Raw genomic sequence first — 26724 nt, forward strand, 5'->3', positions numbered from 1 at the left:
AGTACTTGTCCGACCCCCAAACTAGTGCTGGTCCTACGCCACATCAAAAATAACCAGCCAACTACACCCTATTAGCCCTAACCCCAACTGGCCAACCAGACACTAGTACGAGCTCAACCCCGAACCCGCTCCCGACCCCATGCTCTCTTCACTGCTTCTCGGGTTTGGAGGGAACAGGACCCTCCCCACCTTTTACAAATGAGCCCTCATCCATCACCACTACCTATGGAGCAATCCTCTACGTGAGCTTCCTCTACCTCTCAGCAGCAGCCTTCCAACACACACACACAACCCCTCTGCTCACGTGCATCACCACAAAGCGCACTAAAAACGTTTGTATAAAAACGAATATAAGATATGTTGGTTTAAACTAAAGACAACGACATAGCAGCTACGGACACAGCGGCAAACACGGCTGCGGCAAGATCTGCAACGTTGCAGCAGCAAAAGCAGCAACAGGAGCAGCAATAGGAGCAGCAGCAGCAGCAACAGGAGCAGCAACAGCAATAGCAACAGAAGCAGCAACAACAGCAACAACAGCAGCATGTGGACGCGCTGTCGGTGTTTGGATTCGGCCCAAATCCGCGCACCCCATCTCTAAACATTTAGGAATCGCGAAAAATATCCCTCGGGAGTGACGTCCTCCCCCCCTTGTCCAGTGCAGTTACATAACGGCACTCCCCCCGACATAAGTGCTGTCACATGACGTCTTGTATGCGGGCAATGACGCCGCGCTCGTACAATGGGACCGCTTCACGACTGAAACTTTAGAGACAGAGAAAAAACATTACATTTTGGGACCTCCTTTGCCAGTACCAAAATATGAGAATAGGTTTTCCCCTTTTTTCTGGCAACAAAACAGGTGTTAAGCTCTTAAAACACCAAACTGAAACCTTTTACAAGGAATCATGTCTGCATTAACCACAGAGTATAAAAACATACCCTATGCTCTATCAGAGGTATGTTTTTTGTTTGCATTCTGACTGATTGGTCCACACCAGAGACAGCTTTCTTTTGAGCCTTGTCTCAAACGGTGACAGCTTTCTTTTGGCGTCCTCTGGTCGAACACCTTTTGAGACGAGGCTCGAAAGAAAGCTGTCTCTGGTGTGGACCAATCAGTTTCAAAGACAATGCACATATTATCAGAGTATGTTTTTTTGTTTGCATTGTGACCACAAGTATTGTGGTTAATGCAGGCATGATTCCTTGTAAAAGGTTTCAGTTTGGTGTTTTAAGAGCTTAACACCTGTTTTGTTGCCAGAAAAAAGGGGAAAACCTATTCTCAACCCATTAAATAATTAATATTTAAAATCATGATTACATTTTAGCGAATAAACAATGAAAGGAAATACAAATGCGATGAATATAAATATGGAAATATGGGAATAAAATCCTAAATTGGGCTTAAAAATCGGAAACTTGCCACAATACGGCAGAGATACAGCAGCGACAGCAGCGGATCCAAGCCCACGTCGCGCCCAGGCCAACAATGGGTCGGGCAAAGACAAACGAGTGGCCGGGACGACGATGAATGCGGTAACCAACTCAACGTGGGAGAATCGTGACGCGTCTACAGTCCGGCCCAGAGGAACCTCAGCCTAAAGTGCATTGCAGGGAGGGCGATGGTGAGGAATGTGTTGTGAGTGATCCAGGGAGAGCAAGGGGAAATAGGTATGAAGCGGAAAATACATCGCCAGCCCAACACTGAACTCCACACCGGCACGAGAGTCACTGTGAGTGCGGCCCTCTCGCCCATCATCTCCACCTCACCTGAAGCTCACCTCTCTCATCCCCAACTCACCTAACACCACTAGCCACCCCCTCACACTCACCCAGAACGTCTCTTGATCGAGTCGCTCACCCCACTCACCCCGGGTCGTCACTCGGGCGCTCCAGACAAGAGCTCCCGTGTGTGTTGAGGGATGGATGTTACAGTTTCAGGGTTAGGACGCGACGTTACCCCGACGTTACCCAGACATTACTGTGCAGCACAAAGTGAGCTGGATCAACACAGCGCGAGGAGTGCTAGACCAGAGCCATGGTGACTGCGATCTCACTCAACTCCTCCTGTTCAACTACCGTGCAAAGAGCGAGGTCTATAAAAAAAAGCCCGGACAGTTTTTCAATGCGAATATTTCAGCAACGTTTTGATCATTTTTTTGAACCAGTAGTATTATATTAAAAAAAAACTATTTGTATTCCACAAGGAACGACTGCTACCGCTGTAGCCTAGAGGAATGTGTGGCCAAATGAACCCGGGCCGTGAGGGTCACGAGGCCGCTCCTCCCTCTGTTCCGTTCTGTTCTCTCTGCCACTCGAGCTCAGCAGCAGCAGCAACACAGCCGTGCAGTCACTATCGCACTCATTAATTGTCAAACATAAGCACGTACTGCACAGCTTAACTGGAGCGCTGCTCACTACACTCACCTCGACATACTCTCACCCCATGCACCCTTAACCCTCTCGCCTCAAGTTCCCTCACTCCACCTCTCACCCCGCCACGTGGTGACCTCCGGATGAAAGGCGTTAATAGCAATGTAGATTATTATTATTCGTACCCCACCATCACGAATACAACCACAAACTCTAGGTCGCCTCCTCAACCAAAACCACACCATGGGACCGGGTGGGGGGGGACTATCCCACAGGCGTGGGGGCGCAACTCCAGCAGCCACGTGGGCCCTGTGCTTCACTTGTAGAAACCCCCCCGGGGCCCACTGGGGCCTCCGCCCCCATGTTCCAGAGGCCCCACTGTTCCTCATGAGTTCAGAGTCCAGAGTCCAGCGTTGGAGATAGAGACGTGGGGTGATTCCCCTAGTCCACGACCGGCACACAAGAGGTCGCGGGGTGGCACGCCCCCCAAAGCACGGTGATGAAGGGTCCGCAGAGGACCGGGGGGTAAGGGCCCCGCTCGCACTCGGCGCCGGGCAAGGTCCAGTTGTAGGGCGTGCAGGGCCCGCACACGCGCATCGGGGCCCCCAGCACGAACACCCCCGTGGCGTCGTAGCCGTGGCCGCAGTAGCGCTCCCGGTCCAACGCCGCGCGGTGCTCCTGCGGGCGGAGAAGAGCGGTCCCACCAGGGTCCCCGGCCGCCTCCACCAGCATCGGCGGCTTGCTGGGTTGGGGCGGCGCCAGGCTGGGCGAGGGCCCCCCGCGAGGGGAGGCGCAGCCCGGGTCCGCGAACTCGGCATGGATGAGGACGCGCGCTGCGCAGTCCGAATGCGCGAACGTCGCGACCAGGGCCGCGTTCAGGGTCCAGCAGCCAGCGGCGTCTGCGGGAAACCGCAGCCTCCTCGTTAGGAACTCGCACGGCGGGGGGGGGATGGGCGAGGGGTCCAGAGCGCCACCACACTGCAGGTCACTGTCGCTCACCTCACACGCTCAACCACCCACCCTCTTATACAATTGCCCACTCACCACACTACAGGTCCCAACAATTCTATGATCATTCGCATTGTTACGCTTTGGAATTCCCTACCATCGTAGTCTCTTTTTCCCCCAGCTCCGATAACAATAACCTCGCTCCATTACAACTCTGAATAACTCTGATAACAGTGCTGTTTTGGTCAAGAACAGGACATTCAAGTGATAGTTTTAACCCGGTTGCCAATGAATGCACAAATCCCCATCAGAATAACATTTTGTTCTGCACTTAATTCGGCTAAATTCCAGCTGTCATGATATATTGCCGGGTCGACTGTCATGCGACGAACATTACTCTCATATGCAGGGTGGATGGGCAAGTTCCGCCCTCGGACTATTTGGCGGTCACTTGAAGGGATCCGCTGGCCGTTTCTCTAACAAAAAGTCTTGCATTGCTCTGTGACAGATTCAGTTGTCACCACGCAACTCAAACTATGGACCATATATATAGCAAACCCCTGCAGTCTGCGCTCCTTCAACGGACGAGGAACAGCAAAACTACACGAAGCCCTCGTGTCGTGGCTCGCAGGAGACCTCCATAATGCGCGTCTCAGCTACTGGACATTTTTGCTGCTGCTGTTGCCATCACTCACGAGAGTAGAATGTAGATCCTAATGCATTGTCTCGGGACGACGTGACGATGATGATTGCTCAATCGTGGACCGTTTGTCAGTCGGCTGCTGGACGAGCACGTGCGTCCTCACGCTGTGTGTCGTTTGCTTTTGGCGTTTCGTTTGTTGTCATCCCCCCCGCACCTCCGATTAGCGCGGTTGGCAACGTACGGTGCGAAAGAAGTTCAACATACAGTACATACTTGCAGGTCGTGGGGGTTACTTGAAGATAGCTCACCACGCTGTTCAGTGCGGGAGTGGGAAGATGGGGTAAAGTGAGACAATGGATGTTGGTGCTCTTCCCAACGCCTGTGCACCAGGGTAGTGTCAGTGCCCACTGTTTTACCCAGGGAAGACTGAGGCTCAAGACTCCCTGTCATGAGGGTGCTACTCCTACATTGTGGATGTTTTGCCATTAATTACATCAGTGATGAGAGTTCGTGTGGGAGTGAACAGGAGAAACTTGAAGAAAACCAGCAGTGCTGTGCACGAGGTGGTAGCTCAAAACTCGGCACAGATGGATTCAAGAATCACTTCCTGTACTGACATCTCCCGAGTAGCTGGCAGTCCAAGCTTAGAGCACCTAGTTTTTTCTATGCAGTCTCCCACCAAGGCAGTAAGCAGGCGCAATCTGGCTTAACGTCTGACACATAAGAAAGAGTAGGGGGCCATGCACCAGGTGCTTAGTATGCAGGGCCGAAGAAGTCGAGAGGGTGTATGTATGATGAGCTTCTTTCGCACCCTATGCAGCCAACCGAGCTAATCGTAGGTGCGGATTTTCTGGGATCTAGGGGGTCCGGCCAGAACCAGGGGGGCCCAGGAACAGGAACCTTAGGATCTCGTCGTCCCCCTACGTCACGTGTTGTGGGTTCCCATCTCCATCACCACGTGGAGCACAGCGGGGAGACGAATCCTCCTCCCCTCTCCACGCCATCCTACTTTCTGCACTACATTATATTGATCCCCCTGATAGAGCGCTGTGCCTTTCACGGGTGATGATGTTTCGTGGGGTTGGAACCCGGGGAGTACCCTAATTATAAACGCGAGGCAAAAGGGCCCTGGTATTCATGTGCTCGCTATTAATACACGTGTTGCTGTTGCTGCTTCTGCTGCTATCACGGAGGGACAGAGCCCCGGGGTAGGTGTGCAATCATCAAATCACCACTACCCCCGCGAACGTAATCATTATAATCAATCATTATCTAATCCACTGCTGGATGAAGCCTTCTTTACGTCGCAGCCGCTACCATCCCGCAGTGCTGCAATGCCATAATCTATCTCACTCCTGAGCTGATCTCTGACTGCCCATAGAATTACCATCGGCCATGGTCTCTTTCAGTTTCATTTATTAGGGAAAGCCTTGTGAGCCATGCGGCTCTTGACTCGGGTAAAACCTCAACCTGATATGTCTTGCCCAAGCCCCACGGACTAACAGCCAATATCATGCCCCATATCATGCTCCAAACGTGCATCTCTCCGTGATTCTTCGCACACATGTTATCTTTGCGTCTTGGCCAGTGCCTGCGTTCCCGAACTGATCTCACACCAGCAGCAAACATCCACCGATTGAAAACAACCCCCACAAATAACCAGAGGTGTGGACTCGAGTCATGTGACTTGGACTCGAGTCAGACTCGAGTCATGAATTTGTTGACTTGCGACTCGACTTGGACTTGCATAACAATGACTTTGTCCCACCTATGAGATGTGGACTCGAGTCATGTGACTTGGACTCGAGTCAGACTCGAGTCATGAATTTGATGACTTGCGACTCGACTTGGACTTGCATAACAATGACTTTGTCCCACCTATGCAAATAACGCTGCGCCCCACGAACCCCAAGGCGCCATGGCTTCATGCCCCCACCACCCCCAGAGCTCCGACCTGAACCATCCAAAGTTCGACTGCCAAAGTCGACCTTTGGGAGCGAGAGAGAGTGAGAGAGTGGAGGGGGATGTGAGTCACGTCTGCGTTCGGTGTTCGTATTCACCGTTACCTGGCCGCAGCGGGAAGGCGCTCAGTCTCTCCGACTCCATCGCGTGCGGGAAGTAGTGGTCCCGGAGACACGCGAGGAAGCACGGGTTACGCAGAGGCCACGGGAGCCCCTCGTCGGGCGCGGAGCAGCGCGTCCTCGTCTCGGTGGGCCTGGCCGCGGCCCGGGGCCCCCGACCCAGCAGCAGCAGCAGCCCGAGGATCAACGCGGCATTGACGCAGACAGAAATCCACGGCGGGTTCATGGTGGGGTCCTCCTCCTGGCACCACCACCACCGCTGCCTCGCTCCGTTCCCCGAGCGCCGAGGCGCTCAGCTCCCGTGGGCTCGACGCTGCGGCCAACGCGGCCCGACCAACGTGGGCGGCTGCTGGGGGGACGTGGGAGGGATGGGGGACGACTGCGGACGGAGCCTGCGGCCCCCAGCCGCTGTGCCGCGCCACGAAATCCGATACGCGCGCACGTCAACAGCGCGGCGCTGGCCTCCATTCACCGAGCGAGGGGGCACACATCAAAGTTCGCGGTGGATGAAGTGGCAACACCTTCAGGGGAGGCACCGTGGGAGGAGGAGGAGGACGACTGTGGGTGGAGGGGGACCGGGTGGTTTTTTGGGCGGGAGCTGGCACGGGGAGTTGGAAGGGTTGGAGAGGGAGCTGCGGGTTGGGTTAATTCTCAGAAGAGAGTGGCTCGTGGCTGCCCCCCACACCCATCCCCCGCTGGGTGAGGATGGCCATTAGGAACCCACGTGGCACAAAGTCGTGAGCGGGTCACCCGTGCCACCTCGCAGGTAAACAAGGCCGAGCGCGGAGCCAGTTGTAATTCCGTGCGCGTCGTCTTTGGTTGAGTCCCAACAATAATAGCCAGCCACTCACCCAGCCATACTTCCCCAATCTCTCACCCCCCTACACACACACATGCACGTACAGTACCCCACACACACACACCCCACGCTCTACCTCACCACGCACAATCCCCGCATGCCCATTCACGTTCCCTGCTGGAGGCGCCGTGCTCCATGCTCCGTGGCGCCTTGCTCCGCTCCGTGTTTTGGGTGCCTCTTCCTCCCCTCCCCGCACAGGAGAGAAGTAGCGGATCGCGCGGTCGGTCGCTGGGAGGCGGAACGGATTCTCTGCCGCGGATTCCGGAGCGGATTCTCTGCCGCGGATCCCGGAGCGCAGCCGCTGCACTTGCTGACTTGACCGGCAACTCTAGATTTTAAGCTTTCGTGACTGCAAGGATTCATACTATTATGTTGTTTCGCTAAAGTCACGTAGGTAAAAAATAAATAATAAAAATTATTGAAATAATAATAGAAATAAAATAATAAATCACGACGTTTGATACGGTAAATTTAGCTGTGACGGTCCCACCTGATGACGGAGACTTGTGTTGCCTCCGAAACGTCGTGCTTTATTATTTTATTTATATTATTTATTTTTACCTACGTGACTTTACCGAAAAAACCTGAGAGTATTGGACCGGCAACACCCCAGGGCTTAATGTCAGCCGGAGCTGTCCGGGACTGAGCTCCGGAAAATACTCTCGGTCTCCCACTATCCCTAATTAACACCGAATACGGTGGCCGTGGGATAGGTTTGAATGAGACACGTTGAGCTTACGGAATACGCGGCAGCTGTAGCAGTGCTGATTGCGTATTTACATGGAGCGCACGCGTGCAGGGGTATGCGTGGGGAGCGGTGGCGGAGTGGTTAGCACACTGCCCTACGAACCCGGCCACCCTAGTCCAGTTCATGGTATCAGGATGTCTACTGCACCTTCTAAGCCCTAAATGAGTACGGTACCTGCTACGTCTATCATCAGCATCAGGGCTGGTGTGGTTCTGGTGACACCGCCAACTTGTGCACCGTGCCGCCCTTCCTTGGTGCATCTCACGAATAGCAATTGTCCCAACAACCTGTGTAAGTACTAATAGGGGTTTTCCCCTTTTTTCTGACAACAAAACTGACACCTTTTGCAAGGAATCATGCTTACATTAACCACAATACTTGCAGTCAAATGCAAACAAAAACAATACTCTGATAATTTATGCAAGTATTGTGGTTAATGTAAGCATGATTCCTTGAAAAAGGTGTCAGTTTTGTTGCCAGAAAAAAAGGGGAAAAACCCTATTAGTATATTTTGGAACTGGCAAAGGAGGTCCCATGATGAACCTGTGTAAGCTATACAGGGAGTCTTTGTATGTGCCCGTGTCTCGTGTCTATGTACACGTGTGTATTTACACGAGTGTATATGTGTATGTACACGTGTCTGTGTCTCTATGTGTGTCTCAGCGAGCGCAGTGGTGGATCATTCTGAACAATCCCACACAGAGACGCGTCTTCCGGTCCAATTCTGTTCTCCTTATATTTAAACAATCTTGGACTAAACTTAAATCACTCAGAATTAAATCTCTTTGTTTATGACAATGTCATGTTAGTATCAGGTAAATCTTCAAACGAAGTCAAATGGAATCTCCAACACAATTTTGACTCAATTCAATATCAATCTTCGTGATTAATATTGTTTCTAAATCCCCAAAAAAGGAAGATAATCCTTTTATATATTTTTTAAAAATCCATTTTAATTCCCTTCAGCTATTACGGATATCAGAAACATAATAATTGAACACGCGGATTGTATCAAGTACTTAGATTTACTGATTGACTCAAAGCTTACATTCCAACCGTCATATAAATCACATCTCAAAGAAAATCAAATACAAAATGTTTTTTTTTTATAAAGATACAAACATTGTTTCCCCATTCGTTTGCACCTGCAAACTGTTCAAGCTATCATTCTACCAATTTTTGACTACTGTGACACTGCTTACAGATCAGCTACTCATGAATCACTAAACAGACTAAACCCGCTTTATCATTCTGCTCTTCGATTTACACTGGATGTGCCATATAGACTCACCATTGTGACCTCTAATTACAATTCAATCTCACATGACTAGATACAAGAAGACATCTACATTGGGCCCTGTTAATCCATAAAATCCTGATTGGCAAATCTGTGCCATACCTAGCGAATTCATTAATCTCATTGTTAAACCCGCTAAACCTAAGACGTCCATATAATTGCTTTTTAAATGTCCCAAGAACAAGAATTGGAATAGGTGACAAAGCCTTTGCCGTTGCAACACCAACGTTTCGGAACAACCTTGTTTTCTCCCTTAACATCATAAATGTTCATTTAATAAATGCTGAAGCAGATTAGTGCTGGATACTACAAACATTTGACAAAATATGTCATTTTGAACTTTCCCCATGTATCTATAATTACATTTTCATGTGCAATTTTATTGAGGGACTGTGTGTTGTCTTGGGGTGGTCTGGGATTGTTTTTGTTTTTCCGCCTTGCCCAAGATTGGATTGGGTGTTGAAAAATCAGCAGGAATTGATGTACTTATGCAATTTGTACTTATAAACGTTATTCAATTTATACTTATAATTTATATTTAGTGACTTGCTTGGCTTTCCTCTACTTTGCACTCCTATACGTTGATGTATAATTTGTTATTCTTGGTTCTTTCGGTAAAGTCACGTAGAAGGGAAATAATAAAAATATAAAACAATACAATTCTCACGACGTTTCGACTGCAACACAAGCAATCATTTTATTATTTCCCTTCTACGTGACTTTACCGAAAGAACCAAGAATATGAATCCCTGCAGTCACGAAAGCTTTAAATCAAAAGTATAATTTGTTGTTGAAACTGTCTGACCTGCCCCCACTGGACATGTGAAAAAAAGCTTCATAGCTCATCAGATTATTCCAGTCTAAATAAAGATTCTGATTCTGGTGGTTCCAGGCAAAGCACCCTCCCCTCTCCCCCATCCTCCCCCCACCTTCACGTGGGGGGTCCCGCTGGCCTGAGGGACCGCATGCGGAACCGCGTGCCCCCCTGGGGGCCTTCGCACGATACCCCCTCCCTGATCATCGCCAAGAGCAAATCTGCGCACCAGTCTCGGTCCTGTGGGTCCTCGGGCCAGCGCACACAGGGCCGGCCCGCCTGCAAGTGGGCCCTCACGGGCCTATGCCTCTGCAGCTGGAACTCGGGCAGGGATCCCAGCAGCAGCACGAGCACATCTTGGCGGGTCCCAAGGGCCCCTCCGCGACCTTGCGCCAGCCTCAGGGCCTCCATGCACCAGCTGTCGGCTAGGAAGCGGCGTGTAAGCACGCAGAGCGTGCAGCGACTCGCGTCCACGGCGCGGACCAGGTTGTCCATGTGGGCCTCGCCCGGCACGAAGTCGCGGGCCTCCAGGCACACGGACAGGGGGCCGTCGCGACCCCCGCGCGAGTCCAGACGGCGCAGGAGCTCAGAACGGACCCACGGGAAGTCTGCCTCGCTATGGCACACGAAGGCGTCGTAATAAAACTCTGCACCACCGCCACGTTTCTCGTTCGCCTTGGGGGTCGCTCCCCATTCCCACGTCAAGAGCAGCTCACGGAGCCGCGCGAGGCCTTGGTAGAAGCGGCGGCGGCAGCAGCGGTGTCCGAGCATGGCGACGAGGAGGAGCAGCACCGCAGAGGAGGAAGCACAGAGGAGCGAGAGGCGCAGGCGCCGCACCAGCTGCAGGTCCTCCTCCTCGCAGCCCTGGCTGTCGAGCAGCGCCAGCGGTACCGCCTGAAGCTCGGACGGAGACGCGCACCGGAGGGCGTCGGGAAAGGAGGCCACGGCGGCGCTCGCCGAGGAGTTCAGCCACGCGAGGAGCGGCATGAGCGTGCACGTGCAGTGGAATGGGTTACCGCGCAGGTCCAGGAGCTGCAGCAAGGCCAAGGGGCCCAGGGCCATGGGGTCCAGCACCACGAGGCGGTTCCATGCCAAGTCCAGCACCTCCAGGCTGCGCAGAGGCTCCAGCGAGGCGGCACTCACGCTGCTCAGGTGGTTGTTGGACAAGTTGAGAGTAAGCAGTGAGCTCAGGCCAAGGAAGAGCCCATCCGGCAGAGCCGTGAGCAGGTTTCTGTCCAAGAAGAGCTTCTGCAGTGCTCCCAGTGTGTGGAACATGTCCATGCAGTGGCCACTGGCCCACACGGCCTCCATCGTGTTCCCGCTAATGTCCAGGTAGACGAGGCTATTGTTTGGGCTCCACGAGGTGGCCTCGGGTGGGCATTCCCTTAGGAAGTTATCCGCAAAGAGCAGGAACTGCACACGTGGCAACGCCATAGCCCTCCACACCTCGCCCAGGTTGTGCAACCGGTTGCGTCTCACATCCAGGAACACGAGGCTCTTTTCCATGGTCTGCAGGCCATACAGGTTGCTCAGGCGATTGTCACCCAGCATGAGGTAGCTAAGCGAAGGCAGCTTTAGCTGCGGTAGCTGCAGGATCGAGTTGTCCCTAAGGTCCAGAATGGTGAGCTTTGGGAAGCCCGCGAATGCGGTGTCCTGGATGATGCCGATGTGATTGTGGCTGAGGTCAACGTTGCCTAGCGGGGAGTTCACTAGGTCCTTGAAGCTCCTCTCATAGATCTCGCCGAGCAGGTTGTAAGACAGGTTGAGAAGCACCAGGCTTTCGAGGCCCTGGAAGGCGCCCGGCGCGATTTCGTTCACCTTGTTTCTGCTCAAATCCAGGGAGTGCACGGCAGGGAACGCGCTGAAGACGCGTGGATGCAGCGAGAAGACGCGGTTCCTCGAGAAGTCCAGGACTTCCACGCCGGACTTCTCCAGTCCCAAGAACCACTCCCGCACCGGGTCCTTGAAGTTCATGAATGCAAAGGACCTGCCGATGTTGGGGAGGAAACACAAGTTTAGCTTCTTTATGGGAACCCCGCGAATACTCTCAAGGAAATGCTGCAGGCTGCTGGGGTCAAAGGTGGTGCTTGAAATGTCCAGGAGGTCGAAGGAGAGGTTGCGCAAGGGGTTGCCACACTCTGTCCAGTTAAAGGCCGTGTCCTGGAACATCCTAGTGTCACTCAGGTCCAGCAACTCGAGGTGGAGTCCAGAGATCGCCGCGAGGTCTCCCTCGCACAGACTTTTCAGATCCGTGTTTCTGCGGAGCTTGAGGACCCTCAAGGCCACCATGGAGAGGAAGACCCGACTGAGCCGTGCGCGCCGCAGGCTGTTGCCGGTGAGGTCGAGTTCCCGCAGGGAGGTGAGGTCCCGAAAGAAGTCACCCTCCAGCACCTCATTCTTCAGGCCGTTGTAGTCCATCTGGAGCTTCTCGAGCCGATGCAGACCCCACAGCGCGCGGGGCTGCAGGACGAGGAGGCCATTGCCTCCGAGGTCCAGCCAGCGAAGCTGGGGCAACTCGGCAAAAGCCAGGTCCTCCACCACCACCGGACCCAGGCCCTGGTGCTGTCGGCCCAGCAGCAGCACCTGGAGGTAGCCCAGCGGCGGAAGCGAGGTGCGGGAGAGGTGCAAGATGTTGTTGAAGGAGATGTCCAGGTTCGTGGTGTTCGCGGGGAGGAAGTCCCGAGGAGGCGGCTCCGTGAGATTCATGTTTATACAGGAGACGTAGCCGGAGTGCGGCTTAAGCCAACACGCAGAGGTACGCCCCATTACGACCGCCACCACCAGCACCAGCAGCTGATGATGATGATGGTGATTCTGGGCTCGAGGTCTGGCGGCGCGGACGCTCCTCATGATTCCGCTATCAGAGCCCTGTGCATCACCCACGAGACGCACCCTGCATGGTTGTGTACCGCCGCTGTCTCGGACTGTCTCTTGAGCTTGCGAGGCGCCCCGAGTTATCGGGGAGCGAGCGTGAGCCCAGTTAATGCCTCACTCACTCCCTCCACCCTCACCTCCTCTCTCCTACTGCTTTCACCTCACCCTCAACTCCTTCCCCTTTCTCTCTCACCCGTTACCACTCCCTCTGCACACACCCCCCACCTCCATTCTTCATCACCGCCCCGTTTCCCCATGTTATCTCTCCTCCCCCGCCTTCCTCTCTCGTAATCAAACTCACACACGTGGAGGAATAATAGCCGGTGCGAGCCGGGAAGAGGAGGCGCGGTTCTCAGGAACTCCGGGGGGTGGGGGGTGCCACGAGAACGTGCGCAGGGGGGCGGGCATCGTCCTCTGCTCGGTGTCCCTCATGCCGAGTCATCATCATAATCATCCAACCCCTGGCAGCCGCTCGCCACATCCTGATCTTTCACCTATGACTCAAAGAGTTCAATCGACTCACGTGGCCGGGTTCGCAGCGCAGAGCGCGAAGCGTCCGCAGTCACTCGAGATACTCACTCGAAATACTCATTCGAGATGCACTCACTCGACACTCACTCACGCGAGAGACTCACTCACGCGAGATACACTCACTCGAGACTCACTCGAGATACTCACTCGAGATACACTCACTCGAGACTCACGCCAGAGACTCACTCACGCGAGACTCACGCCAGAGACTCACTCACGCGAGATTCTCACTCGAGATACTCACTCGAGATACACTCACTCGAGATACACTCACTCAAGATACACTCACTCGAGATACACTCACTCGAGATACACTCACTCGACTCACTCACGCGAGATACTCACTCACTCGACTCACTCACGCGAGATACTCACTCACTCGAGATACTCACTCGAGATACACTCACTCAACACTCACTCGAGACTCACTCACGCGAGATACACTCACTCGAGATACTCACTCGAGATACACTCACTCGAGATACACTCACTGGAGATACACTCACTCGAGATACTCACTAAAGATACACTCACTCGAGATACACTCACTCGACTCACTCACGCGAGATACTCACTCACTCGAGATACTCACTCGAGATACACTCACTCGACACTCACTCGAGACTCACTCACGCGAGATACACTCACTCGAGATACTCACTCGAGATACACTCACTCGACACTCACTCGAGATACACTCACTCGAGACTCACTCACGCGAGATACTCACTCAAGATACACTCACTCAAGATACACTCACTCGAGATACACTCACTCGAGATACACTCACTCGAGATACACTCACTCGAGACTCACTCACGCGAGATACTCACTCAAGATACACTCACTCGAGATACTCACTCAAGAAACACTCACTCAAGATACACTCACTCGAGATACACTCACTCGAGACTCACTCACGCGAGATACTCACTCACTCACTCGAGATACTCACTCGAGATACACTCACTCGAGATACACTCACTCGAGACTCACTCACGCGAGATACTCACTCACTCGAGATACACTCACTCGAGATACTCACTCGAGCTACACTCAGTTACGCAAGCTACAACTAACTCGAGCTACAGTTACGCAAGATACTCTCACAACTCGCTTTGAGGCTTCCTGTCCCGAGCTCACTTCCCCGACTCACTGGCGAGGGTGATGTCCGCGATTTGTGTTTGTTCCCTAAACGGGAGTACCCCCTTCCACGCTTGTTCCATTTCTCGAGTTCCGTGGCCTCCGACGTCCGCTGCTCCCCTCTTGTCGCACCCGTTCCAACTTACGGCGCGTCGCCGTCGTCGCCTTTCGCGATCAAATTCAGTGCCGTTTTTGTCGAGCCACTTTGCACCCTGCAATCGGCTCGTCTCCTCCCGGTTCATTGATCCCAGTCCGCCTTCAGCAACTGCCCTTGGGGATGAATTCGATTCTCTGCTCCGGTTGAGTTCCTCCAAGATGAAGTCGAGGGAACTGGTTCTGCCTGCCTTTTGCACCGAATTCATCTCGAGACCAGATGTGCAGCCTTCTTCACACACGCCCATTGCCGCTGTCGGACTGTACCGACCGCGGTGTTGTTTGGCATGTCCGACGTTTCACTCCCATGTGCTGGCAGCTTTTTCAGTAAACGTGGTTCAACTCGAAACCACATCAGAACGCGTGCAATCTGCGCGGAGCTCTCATCCTGCCCTGCAGCTCAATGCTACGGGTACGCGATCAACTATTGATATCGTCACTGCTCTTGTGAATGGTAGCACCAATGTGTTTATAAACTCGATGACAATGTCTCTGCTGGCGACGACTTCATGTGAGTTCGTGTAGTTGTGCTTTCTCTACAGCAATTGCGCTATGAACGCGTCCCCCATGTTACATATTGCACTCCACATCTCTGATCCCGTGTCGGGAACATACCCTGTAACGTAGCTGTGAAGATCCCTGGTAACGTGGAGGTATCTTCACTGTTGTAAACTAAAATCACTTCATCATAAATTGTGTCGACAAAATAGCAAGCTATGATCAATCCACTGCTGCATATGAAAGTCTCCCCAAGCAATTTCTCGTGATCCCGCGGTTTAATAATACACCCAGCTCCCACACACAAGCCGATTTCATTGCTATATCAGATGTATGCTAATTCCATAATTTACCTACCCTTAAACATATGAAGCTTTGGAGCAGGGGAAGTTCTTTGGAAGGGTAAACACATCCTCGAACTATTCTATCAATTTTAATTCACGGCAAGCAGGGTGAACATTTGCCGGCCAGCATCGCGAGTGCGTGCTTGAATAAACCCCGTGTAAGTAATTATGTCCAGTCATACCTCGGAATACGACTGCTTTGGAATACGTCAAATTTTGTATACGTCGTGTTTTGACGAGAGAAAAATGTCTTGGGATACGACGTCTTGCTTGGGATACGACGTGCTTGCTAGAATTGTATGGGTCGGGTTGAGTCACCGCGTACAGTACCCGCGTACACAACTGTTATGGCTCTAACAAGCCGTAACAGTATTGTGTGGAATGACCAGACAATGTGACACTTCAGGAACATTCTTAGAAGGCAAAAACAAACTTCAATGGGCAGCTTTTTAGTAAATCTCAAACCTGGTGAGCCTCAACCAGATCCAAGTCAAGAAAAAAAACCACAGAATTTCAGCTTCCTGAAGTTTTAATGGAAGGGGACTCTCCTTCCAAAAAATAGCATCTCCTCCTCCTCCCCACCATCCTCGTAGGCTATCAACTCCTCTCAGCAAGGTAAAGTGATGTTACATTTTATTTCAATTTGTATGCATTTTAGTAATAAGTAGTGTCTAAATTATTTTATACAACACCATTAGTTTAATATGCCATATAAAATATAATTTCTTATACTCTGGAACGGATTTCCTTTCCCTTTATTTCTTATGGCAAAAATGTGTATGGTATTCGTCATTTTCGGTATAAGTCCTACCTTCTGGAGCGAATTAACGACGTATACCGAGGTACCACTGTACCGTACACTGCGTGGTTACGCAGTTGTAGACTGCACCGGTGTCAATGTTTACACCAGGCCCCCGTGGCAACAGCGCTGTCTATCGGTCACTCACGCGTAATGCAGCTCGGTACAAGCAGTGCCGGCCGAGCCAGAGCACAGCTCACAGCAGTGCAAAGCCAGATTGCAGACCGAGCTTCAGCACAGTTATGGCAGCATACAAACTACACTGCCGAGTACGCTACATCAGTCACATCTCGCACAAGTCGCAGTACAGCCACATCTGCAGCAGACAATAGCACCGCCCCCATCACACAGCCCCTGCACAGCGGGCCGAGTCACCACTCACAATGCGGACACGGGGAGCAGCATTTTCTTCCCCTTTATTCAAGAAATAGCCGAACGAAAACATCATCCAATACTCACGCTGCGCCCTCCAGCAAATGGAGCGCAATTGAACCTGCACACGCTCTACGCGAGCATCTTGCGTTGATTAACCGCGCTGACCTATGGAACAAAGCAAAGAGTGTCAACTGGCACGGAGGACACGCCGGATACGAGTCCACAGGCGAGAGTCGAGTCCGCAAGTCCGAGGGGAAGTTCGCAAGGAGCCGCACTCCCCTGCTTGCGGACCAAGCTCTCGGCCATGATTCTGACCCCGCAGATGAGAACAGAATCCAAGGGTGGGCTCTGACATATTGTGGGAATAGTTCTGAGGGCTCTGGGTATAATGGTGTGAGTGGGTGGATGGGGGGAGCTTTAGCGTAGCCGTTGGCGTGCTGCACCTCAAATCCGGTGCACGAGTTCGATTTCCACTCACGGCCAACACGAGTGACAATCTAAACTATTCCTGGGCCTCCTCTAGGTCGACTCAGCATCAAATTAATATCTGGTGCGATATGTAAACATCGTTGCTGAGACAAAGGTGGTGCTAGCCACCCACCCCATTGTGTGCTGTCGGCCTTCATAGGTGCTCGCTAACAGCACTTGCTCCAACCAAGTTTAAGGCTGTGAATGGGTTTGTATGGGTGTTAGTAAATGGGTGAGAGCAAATGGGTGGCTGAATCCAACAGACCAGACCCAGCGGCAGCAGTGTCCTGTGGAGGCTGCGATAGGCAGCCTCCCCTGAAACACACGGCACCGCACGCATCTCCTCGTGATGCAGTCGCACCGCTGAGGTGTGCCGGCTGCTGCTCGTCCTCTCAGCGCCGCCGTGGCACCTCCTCAGCACATCCAACACGCTCCCCGCCCTCACCCCGCATGTGAGATCTGAGAGGGCAGGGATGAGGGGGGACCCGAGACCAAAATAGGAGATCAGAAAGCAGAGATCACAGGGGACACAAGGAATGGGGGCAGCAGCAGTTAAGAGGTAGGAGACACGGAAACACATGTGGTTGCCGAGAGCAGAGTATAGGGGGGCACAACAATGCATTTTGGAGGGGGCCAACTACCTTTGCATGCAAGGTGGTGCTATTTGTCACTCAGGGCGAGTTCCCCTGGTGCAATATTTCGCCTTTTTTGCAAAATACTTTTGATTTCTCAAATTTGGACTGAGGCCTGTCACACCTCCGATTAGCATGATTGACTATGTATGGTGCGAAAGAAGTTCAACATACATACAACACAATGGCCTACACTCTTCCTAGAATTGTCATGGGATTGCTAACGTGCACTGTGAAGGAGACGGTGCATATTTGAGGTTAATTCCCCCACGGTATTAGCTGTGATTGGCGGAAGTGGTGTTTTCCAGAGCAGCAGCTTTTCTCACAATGGCACTGGTCGCGTTTGTGAGGCCATGATGCCGCGGGCAGGAACTGAGAAGAGGAAGTGAGCAGCCATAACAGGCGCAACAGGGCAATCAGGACAGACAAGACAGACTCGCTCCCACACACACAACCCTCGTTCACCACTCTCACCGAGATCTGCTCATTAAGATCCTCTCACTGGGATCCCAACATCCCAACCCAACAGAGCTGTTTTAGTTAAACATGTCCTCAGTTAACCAGCAAAGTCACACTGTGTCTCAAGACCTTTTCAAGTGGGGCCTGCACTGGGATATTTGGCTAAATCCAAAAACAAGTGTTTGTTTGGCTTCATCCGGGAGGAAAACCAGAGCACATGATGAAAACCCATGCATGCACGGGGGTAACAATGAAAGCCCACATCAATGGATACAATTGAATTTCTGCTGTGGCGCTTTTCTGCATTGTCACCACCTGGCCAGGAAAGAAAAATAATGAATACAATAGCAGCAGAAGGCCCCCACCACCCCTCCATCTCACCAGCGGCCGACACGCAGAGAGCCGTGAGCTCACGGTATGTATTGAATGGTGGCTACCCCAGCATCGCCATCCCACCACCACTTCCCTCATGGCCCACGTTCCATGGCATGGCCACACGTGACCGATAACGTTGGCTCTGCGGCCACATGATAGGGAGGCTGTGGCCACCGTCAGGAACAGGAGTTTGGCTCAGTAAGGGCCACCCCGACTGTTGCAAGAGACTGGGACCTGCTGGGTGCTGCCTCAAGACACCTGGTTATGTGCTTGCCACTGGGAGATCGGAAAAAACAGATGTGTCGAGTTGTGAGGGCCAGCCGGGACGTACAGCCTCTGGATCACGAGTGGAGTGGTCGTGCCACAATTTGTGTAGCACACTACACACCTGGCGATCTGCGTTTACTGGCCACGGATAACGAGCGTCACATACATATTTATGTTTAACTTCTTTCTCACCGTACGTCGCCAACCACGCTAATCGGAGGTGTGATACGACACACAGCACATCTGACACACAAGTCAAACCCATTAGTGTCAGGTGATATCTGAACAGGTCATTGTCCCTCCCCGCAACCTCTTTCTTCACTATTTCACGAGGTGCAGTGTGAAATGTTCATACACGTGATGACTGAATGGCATGGGAAGGCCTTCATCCAGCAGTGCTTTGATAAAGGTATATTTTATTATTGGGATCTACACCCAAAAGCAACATCCCTGGCAGCCAGGAGGCAGCAGCAGCTCACCTGCAACGGGAGCCCACACACCTTCCGCTAAATGCTGCACCGGGCCACGAGGTGGATACATTTCATGTTACCGATCTCTTCACATGGTCAAAGAAAGTGATTGGTGGCTATGTGGCAGAGCATAAACCCCAACCCTCGGACCACCCAGTGGATGTTCCATCAGCAGCTGTGGCATTTAGGTGATGAGCGGAATCTCTCTCAGATCAGCCGTAATATTTGGGCACAAGGGTAGTCAAAATAATACAATAACCCGTGGGAAGCTGACACAAATGTTTTACTTAAAACTATATGGTAGTTGATAGTGTGTTCATTAGAGTGCTAGTACAACGTAAGTTACATTCATTCATAGGCCACGATAAAACGGGAATATGCACAATATTGCGTGGTTTAAGAAGTTGTGGTAAAAGGTTTAAAGACCTCTGGTCAAGTTTACTATAGCCACGATAACAGTACATAACTACCTACACCCGCCTAAATGTAATGGGCCCAACACCACCAATTCGTGAAAACCCCAGCCCCAGCGCAACACCATAAGTGTTGCATGTCCCCTGCGGCACCATACCCATTATACCAGCTGTCAGGCAGAACGCACCACGAGGCACACACACAAAGACCCCCCAGAACGCACCACGAGGCACACGCACAAAGACCCCCGTCTAACCGTAACAGACTGGTGAGAAAATGCTTTTAGCAAACGCTTTTGTTGGCCAGCATGGCACATCTGAGGGGGTAGATGGCCAGCACCACGCCTGGTCGGCTGTCTCCCTAATGGTAATGTTCACACATCATACCAGGTACTCATTTACAGCTGAATCGACCTAGGGGAGACCCAAAAGGCTCAAATATTCGCTACTTTCGTGAGCGGGAATCGATCAGACCTTGCGAACACTCGTACATAGGGCTGACAATATTCCAACGATCGCTGCAAGCATCACATCTGTAGGGTTCGGTGTTTGTTGCATGTGAATTGCGAATTTCCTTTTTTTGCTGCACCTTGGCATGTGGGCGCCTCCGAGTTTGGGTACATTTTATGCGGGTGTCGTGGTTAAACCGGTTTAAAGCAAAAACGTGATGTGTGTGCAAAAGGAACATTTCCTTAATTTCAGTCCTGTAAATGAAACCCATTATACCCAGAACCACAGTACGGGGTTTAATTTTTAAACGCCAAGAATTGTTGGTCTTGACAATTCTAAAAGGCGTATTATACGGTAACCCACTCATTTGAAAAACGGTCATCACAAAATTCGCTTTTATTGGCCATATACACAAATGTGCAAAATATTTTTTTCAGCTTTATCGACGAGCACCAAAGTGAGTTGGTCAGGGACCCATGGCACCCAAGACACCTGAAAAATCCATCTTACCTGACTTGACACATCCATACATGTCAATCACCACGCCTGGCAAAGCCATCACACACCTGACAGCCAAACGCGTCAAAACACTTGCACGTATTCCACCCAACACACGCGCTCATCATTCACAACCCTCACGCCAACACCTTACGCACGCATCACACACATGCAATACTTACCAGGGCCTGCAGCACTTGCCACCCCCTACAGCACACACACGTACCACAGTAGCACGAAGCCACGCCACACACGCCGTGCACATGGAGCGAGCGAGCTCCTGTGCGCGAAGGGGTACGGGGGGGGCAGGCGCTTTCCACGGGCCCCTTGCACCACCACACGCCTCTACCTGCCACCTCCTCCTTACCTGTGCCTCTCGGCCCGCCTCACCCCCTAACTCCAATCTTCCCTCGCACCCTCGCCGGCCGAGGCCCCACGTCCGCCCAGCCGCTGCGCCCTTAGGGGGTTCGGGTCCCCGCCGCTGCTGCTGCTACTCGATGCCCGCGTTTAGGGCCCCGGGGGTCACGCGAGATCGGAGGCCCACGGGGGGACGGTGTGGGCCCTGGGGCCGCTGCCGGTTTACGATGAAGCGAGACGGAGCAGGCCGGGTCCAAGAGTCGGGAGATGGAGTTTATTACAAACAGCGCGTACAGGGCCGAGCCGAGCGTTTTGTTTAATCCGTTTACCTCCGCCATGACCCGCGAGTGTTTTTATGAATGTAGTTTTAATATTAAACAAAAGGTATCTTCTAAAATTATTAAAGAACATCCGCCGACAAATCACTGCAACTACGGAAAGATCGGAGAGATTAAAACGCAATTCTCACGAGAAACAAGAGCGAACCCCAACCTAAGACCCCGCGTCGCGCCAGCGGTGCCGCCTGAACCCGCGAGTCTCTTCCCGGGCTTCAACAAAACAAACAGCGCGGGGGGATTGGGGATGTCGGGGGTGGTGACGACGGCCTCACGCGTTAAAACACAAGGGGGTAGTAGACGAGAGAGAAAGGGGGGGTCCCCGCTCTCAGCTTAGACGGGGAATGAAGTCGTGGGGGGGGGGGGAGAACGACGGCCGCGCAAATGCGGGCCCCGAGAGACGCCGCAGCCGCCACGTGGAAGGGGCGAGAGAGCGCGGGACGACGACGAATGTGGACCCCCCCCCCCGCCGAGCGACCCATCGTGGTCCCCAGAGGCCTCCTCCTCCCGCTAGTAGCCCCTGCGATCCCCGTTGAATCGGCCGTACGCGTCGTCGCGGTCGAGACTCGAGCCCATGCGGTAGCGCGCAGAGGGCCCCCCCCCCGGGCTCATGGCGCGCCGCGCGAACATCGCGGGCCCCCCCCCCGAGGGCCCCAGCGAGCCCCCCCCGAAGCCGCGGCTAAGCGGGCTGCGCTCCCTAGCCCCGACCGAGCGGTAGTAGTAGGGGTCTCGGGGCGGCGGAGGAGGCGGCGGCAGCGGGCGGCGATCGTAGTAGGGGTCGGGCGCGTACGCGGGCGGCAGCGGCGGCGCGGGCCGCCCTCGGGAGCCCCCGAAGCGATCGTCGAAGAAGCCGCCGCGGTCGCCGGGCCGAGGGCCCCCCATGCCCGGGTAGGGCCGCCCGAAGCCGCCCCCCCCACCGGCAGCCGCCAAGTGAGCCGGGAGGTGCGAGGGCGGTGGGGGTGGAGGAGGCGGCGGTGGAGGAGGCGGCGGGTAGGGCCGCCCGTAGCCCAGGTGGTGGTGAGGGTGCGGCAGGGGGTAGGCCACGAAAGGCGGCGGTGGTGGCGGTGGAGGCGGCGGGTGGTGCGGGTGGTGGTGGTGATGATGGTGCGGCGGCATCGGCGGCATGGGGCCTCCGTTGCGGTAGCCACCGCCACCACCGCCGTCTCCTCCCTCCTCTCCTCGGTGCATGTGGCTGACGGAGAGCTTCACGTTGATGGTGCGGCCGCCCAGCAAGTTGCCGTGCAAGGCGGAGATGGCGTCCTCTGCTGCCGAGCCGCGCTCCATGTGCACGAAGGCGAAGTCCTTGACGATGTCGCACTCGAGCACGCGGCCGTACTCGCCGAACAGCTCCTTGATCTGCGTAGTGGTCACGGAGGGGTCCACGTTGCCCACGAACACCTTGACGGCGTTGCGCACGTTGGTGGTGGAGTAGAGCACGTTGATTCGATTGCCGCCGAAGCTGGACTTGTGCAGCAGCTGGATCGCCGTCTTGGCGTCCATCTCCTTCTCCATGTGCACGAACGCGTAATTGCGCATCACGTCGCAGTCGTTAACCTGCCCGTACTTCTCGAAGAGCTCGCGCAGCGCGCTCGGCTCCGTGTCGGACGGCAGGTTGCCCACGAAGAGCTTCACCATGGTGGCTTCGAGGAACAACGGAGGGCCGAGAAGAACGAGTCAAAAACGAGGTGGGGGACGAAGCCTTCGCGACCACCACCTCCTCCTCCCCCGAGGCGCCCAGCAAAATGGCGGCGCGTGGCCCCTCCGCCGAGTCACGAGATGGAGGAGCGCGCTGGGTCGTGACGTCATCGCGCATGAGGAGTGACGTGACGTCATCGCGCGGGAGGAGTGGCGTGACGTCATCGCGCGGGAGAGTCGCGCGCTCGCTCGTGTGTGTGGGGACGGAGCGACACGGCGTGTGTGGGGAAACGCGGAGCCAATGCCGAGGGAGTGACGAACGTGGGCACACGCGCACACGCGCGCGGCTTGATCGTGACGCCTTTGTTTGGGATCAAGGTGGTGACGTCACCGCGGGTTCTGGTCGCGCGTGCAATGTGGCGGGACGGGGTGACATGACGCGGCGACGCTTCGCGCGGGAAAACCGCGAGCCAATCGGAAGCCGCCGCCTGGTGCGCGACGGTTGAACGTTTCTCAGGGTTCACTCGCGAGCCGGCCTCGGGTCACGTGACGCGGCGAGACTCGACGGGGGTGATGGCCGCGACGTGAGCCCCCCGCCCCGACCCGACCCCCCAGTGGGGCTGCGTGGTGGTGGGCTCAGTCGACCCCATGGACACTTATCGAGAGGGGGAGGCCCCCCACGAGTCCCTCACGTTTCTCCATGAGTACCAATTCTTGCCATGTCAAGGTGCACCTAGCCTGGCACGAGCGCCGTGGTGAAGTCGCTGCCGCCGCGATGAATGACGAACGGCTGTCGTTTGAACCTTTGACCCCTGCGCTGTTGCACACCCTGCACCCTCTGTAATCCCATCACGGAAGCCCTGCACATTCTATAATCCCATCACGGAAGCCCTGCACCCTCTATAATCCCATCACAGAAGCCCTGCACATTCTATAATCCCATCACGGAAGCCCTGCACATTCCATAATCCCATCACGGAAGCCCTGCACCCTCTATAATCCCATCACGGAAGCCCTGCACTTTCTATAATCCCATCACGGAAGCCCTGCACCCTCTATAATCCCATCACGGAAGCCCTACACATTCCATAATCCCATCACGGAAGCTCTGCACATTCCATAATCCCATCACGGAAGCCCTGCACACTCTATAATCCCATCACGGAAGCCCTGCACATTCCATAATCCCATCACGGAAGCACTGCACATTCTATAATCCCATCACGGAAGCACTGCACATTCCATAATCCCATCACGGAAGCCCTGCACACTCTATAATCCCATCACGGAAGCCCTGCACATTCCATAATCCCATCACGGAAGCCCTGCACACTCTATAATCCCATCACGGAAGCCCTGTACACTCTATGATCCCATCACGGAAGCCCTGCACATTCTATAATCCCATCACGGAAGCACTGCACATTTCATAATCCCATCACGGAAGCCCTGCACACTCTATAATCCCATCACGGAAGCCCTGTACACTCTATAATCCCATCACGGAAGCCCTGCACACTCTATAATCCCATCACGGAAGCCCTGCACATTCTATAATCCCATCACGGAAGCCCTGCACATTCTATAATCGCATCACGGAAGCCCTGCACATTCTATAATCCCATCACGGAAGCCCTGCACATTCCATAATCCCATCACGGAAGCCCTGCACCCTCTATAATCCCATCACGGAAGCACTGCACATTCTATAATCCCATCACGGAAGCCCTGCACATTCTATGATCCCATCACAGAAGCCCTACACATTCCATAATCCCATCACGGAAGCTCTGCACATTCCATAATCCCATCACGGAAGCCCTGCACACTCTATAATCCCATCACGGAAGCCCTGCACATTCCATAATCCCATCACGGAAGCACTGCACATTCTATAATCCCATCACGGAAGCACTGCACATTCCATAATCCCATCACGGAAGCCCTGCACACTCTATAATCCCATCACGGAAGCCCTGCACATTCCATAATCCCATCACGGAAGCCCTGCACACTCTATAATCCCATCACGGAAGCCCTGTATACTCTATGATCCCATCACGGAAGCCCTGCACATTCTATAATCCCATCACGGAAGCACTGCACATTTCATAATCCCATCACGGAAGCCCTGCACACTCTATAATCCCATCACGGAAGCCCTGTACACTCTATAATCCCATCACGGAAGCCCTGCACACTCTATAATCCCATCACGGAAGCCCTGCACATTCTATAATCCCATCACGGAAGCCCTGCACATTCTATAATCGCATCACGGAAGCCCTGCACCCTCTATAATCCCATCACAAAAGCCCTGTACACTCTATAATCCCATCACAGAAGCCCTGCACATTCTATAATCCCATCACGGAAGCACTGCACATTCTATAATCCCATCACGGAAGCCCTGCACATTCTATGATCCCATCACAGAAGCACTGCACACTCCATAATCCCATCACGGAAGCACTGCACATTCTATAATCCCATCACGGAAGCCCTGCACATTCTATAATCTCATCACAGAAGCCCTGCACCCTCTATAATCCCATCACGGAAGCACTGCACCCTCTATAATCCCATCACAAAAGCCCTGCACCTCTATAATCGCATCACGGAAGCGCTGCACATTCTATAATCCCATCACGGAAGCACACCCATTCATGCTCGCATTAAGCCACCAGTGCGCCACGGAATTAAGCCCTCACGCGCTTCAAGCGACGGGAATTTTTAAACGTCCACACGTTGCAGCTCCCTGGTGTCGATCCACTGCTGGATGCGTGCTTCGCTGACTCCGCTAGGGCCGTGACAGCTGATCAGCGTCACCGCCGCCGCCTTTTGCCGAGTGCAGCAAAACCCGGATTCATCTCAGCCTCGGTCAATGATTCAAACGTGTGCAGTTTACTGTGATTAAGTACTGTAGACACCAACATCGGTGGTACTGCCTCATAGCTCGGTACAAATCGATGCTTGCGACCCGACAAAGACGCCAGATCCCTGACTGTCCCGGATCACACCCGGCAAGTTGGCAGCCCCATTGTGTTTTGTGGCCAAACTTCACGCCACTGGTCGGTGCGGAGTGGTCGACCCGGGGATTCGAGGAGCGATTTAATGCTTCTCAATAATGTGCAGTGAGTCGGTGCTTAACTCCTGTTTCCAACCGGTGGGGGGAAATTTCACATTCCTATGCTGGAGGGCGAGTCCATCCGTAGTGCATCTGTTGGCTCCCCCCAACAAAGTGGTGCCTATTTTATCGACCCCAGATGGGGCTATATCAACCCCCACCAACCAGGATTTCAACTCGCAACCTTTCTGATTGCGAGTCACTCACTCAGCAGCTGATAGCGCCAACCTGACCGGTTAGATTTGTGCATATGAACCTTATGGCGGGACCCCGGGGTCCCATAAGCCCCCGGCTCTCGCATAAACTGCGTTGCGACGTCATTTTATGTCTGTTGAAGACGAACGATACGGCAATCTATTCCTCTCGACGAGCTCTACACGATGCGATAATCAAGGTTTCAAAGATGTTTATGACTACGGCAATTTTGGCAACGACATGATAACAGGATAATCCGCGCCAGATGGGTCGCGACGTTTATGTGCGCAGTGGGACGGAGTCGCCAAAAGTAAATTAATCTTGATTTGAAGCTTTCGTGACTGCAGGAATCCATACTCTTTGGTTCTACCTACGTGACTTTACCGAAAGAACCAAAGAGTATACATTTATTAATTGCGATTTGACTTCCGTTTATTCGGGACCCGAGGGTCCAGTCATCAGGTTACACATTCCTGCGGAGGGAGCTGGTAGGAACGTTGGGTTGCTCGGTCAATGGCCAGGGTCAACGGCGGCGTGGTGTATTGCGCAAATATGCCCGACTG

The 26724-nt window shown here is 53.5% G+C and overlaps 3 protein-coding genes and 1 long non-coding RNA gene across 4 annotated transcripts; all 4 read right to left on the reverse strand.

Annotated features, from left to right (window-relative positions):
* Positions 1-2706: 2706 nt before the first annotated feature.
* Positions 2707-6373, reverse strand: LOC144727284 (uncharacterized). Its single transcript, XM_078606010.1, has 2 exons — positions 6031-6373; positions 2707-3272 (listed from the first exon to the last, which is right to left on the reverse strand). The coding sequence occupies exons 1-2, from the start codon at positions 6269-6271 to the stop codon at positions 2815-2817; spliced, it is 699 nt and encodes a 232-aa protein (XP_078462136.1). The 5' UTR covers positions 6272-6373; the 3' UTR covers positions 2707-2814.
* A 3431-nt stretch (positions 6374-9804) lies between these two features.
* On the reverse strand, positions 9805-12750 carry LOC144727280 (toll-like receptor 5). The gene has a single exon (XM_078606001.1). It carries the CDS (start codon positions 12611-12613, stop codon positions 9881-9883), a length of 2733 nt encoding a protein of 910 aa, XP_078462127.1. The 5' UTR covers positions 12614-12750; the 3' UTR covers positions 9805-9880.
* A 3754-nt stretch (positions 12751-16504) lies between these two features.
* On the reverse strand, positions 16505-17394 carry LOC144727285 (uncharacterized). The gene is made up of 2 exons (XR_013587361.1): positions 17310-17394; positions 16505-16645 (listed from the first exon to the last, which is right to left on the reverse strand). It is a non-coding gene; the product is annotated as an uncharacterized LOC144727285 (long non-coding RNA).
* Positions 17395-21121: 3727 nt separating this feature from the next.
* On the reverse strand, positions 21122-22965 carry LOC144727283 (uncharacterized). The gene has a single exon (XM_078606009.1). It carries the CDS (start codon positions 22837-22839, stop codon positions 21715-21717), a length of 1125 nt encoding a protein of 374 aa, XP_078462135.1. The 5' UTR covers positions 22840-22965; the 3' UTR covers positions 21122-21714.
* Positions 22966-26724: the final 3759 nt, after the last annotated feature.

Source organism: Lampetra planeri, chromosome 25 (genome assembly GCF_965212315.1).
Source record: "Lampetra planeri chromosome 25, kcLamPlan1.2.h2, whole genome shotgun sequence".
In the NCBI taxonomy this organism is placed as follows: domain Eukaryota; kingdom Metazoa; phylum Chordata; class Hyperoartia; order Petromyzontiformes; family Petromyzontidae; genus Lampetra; species Lampetra planeri.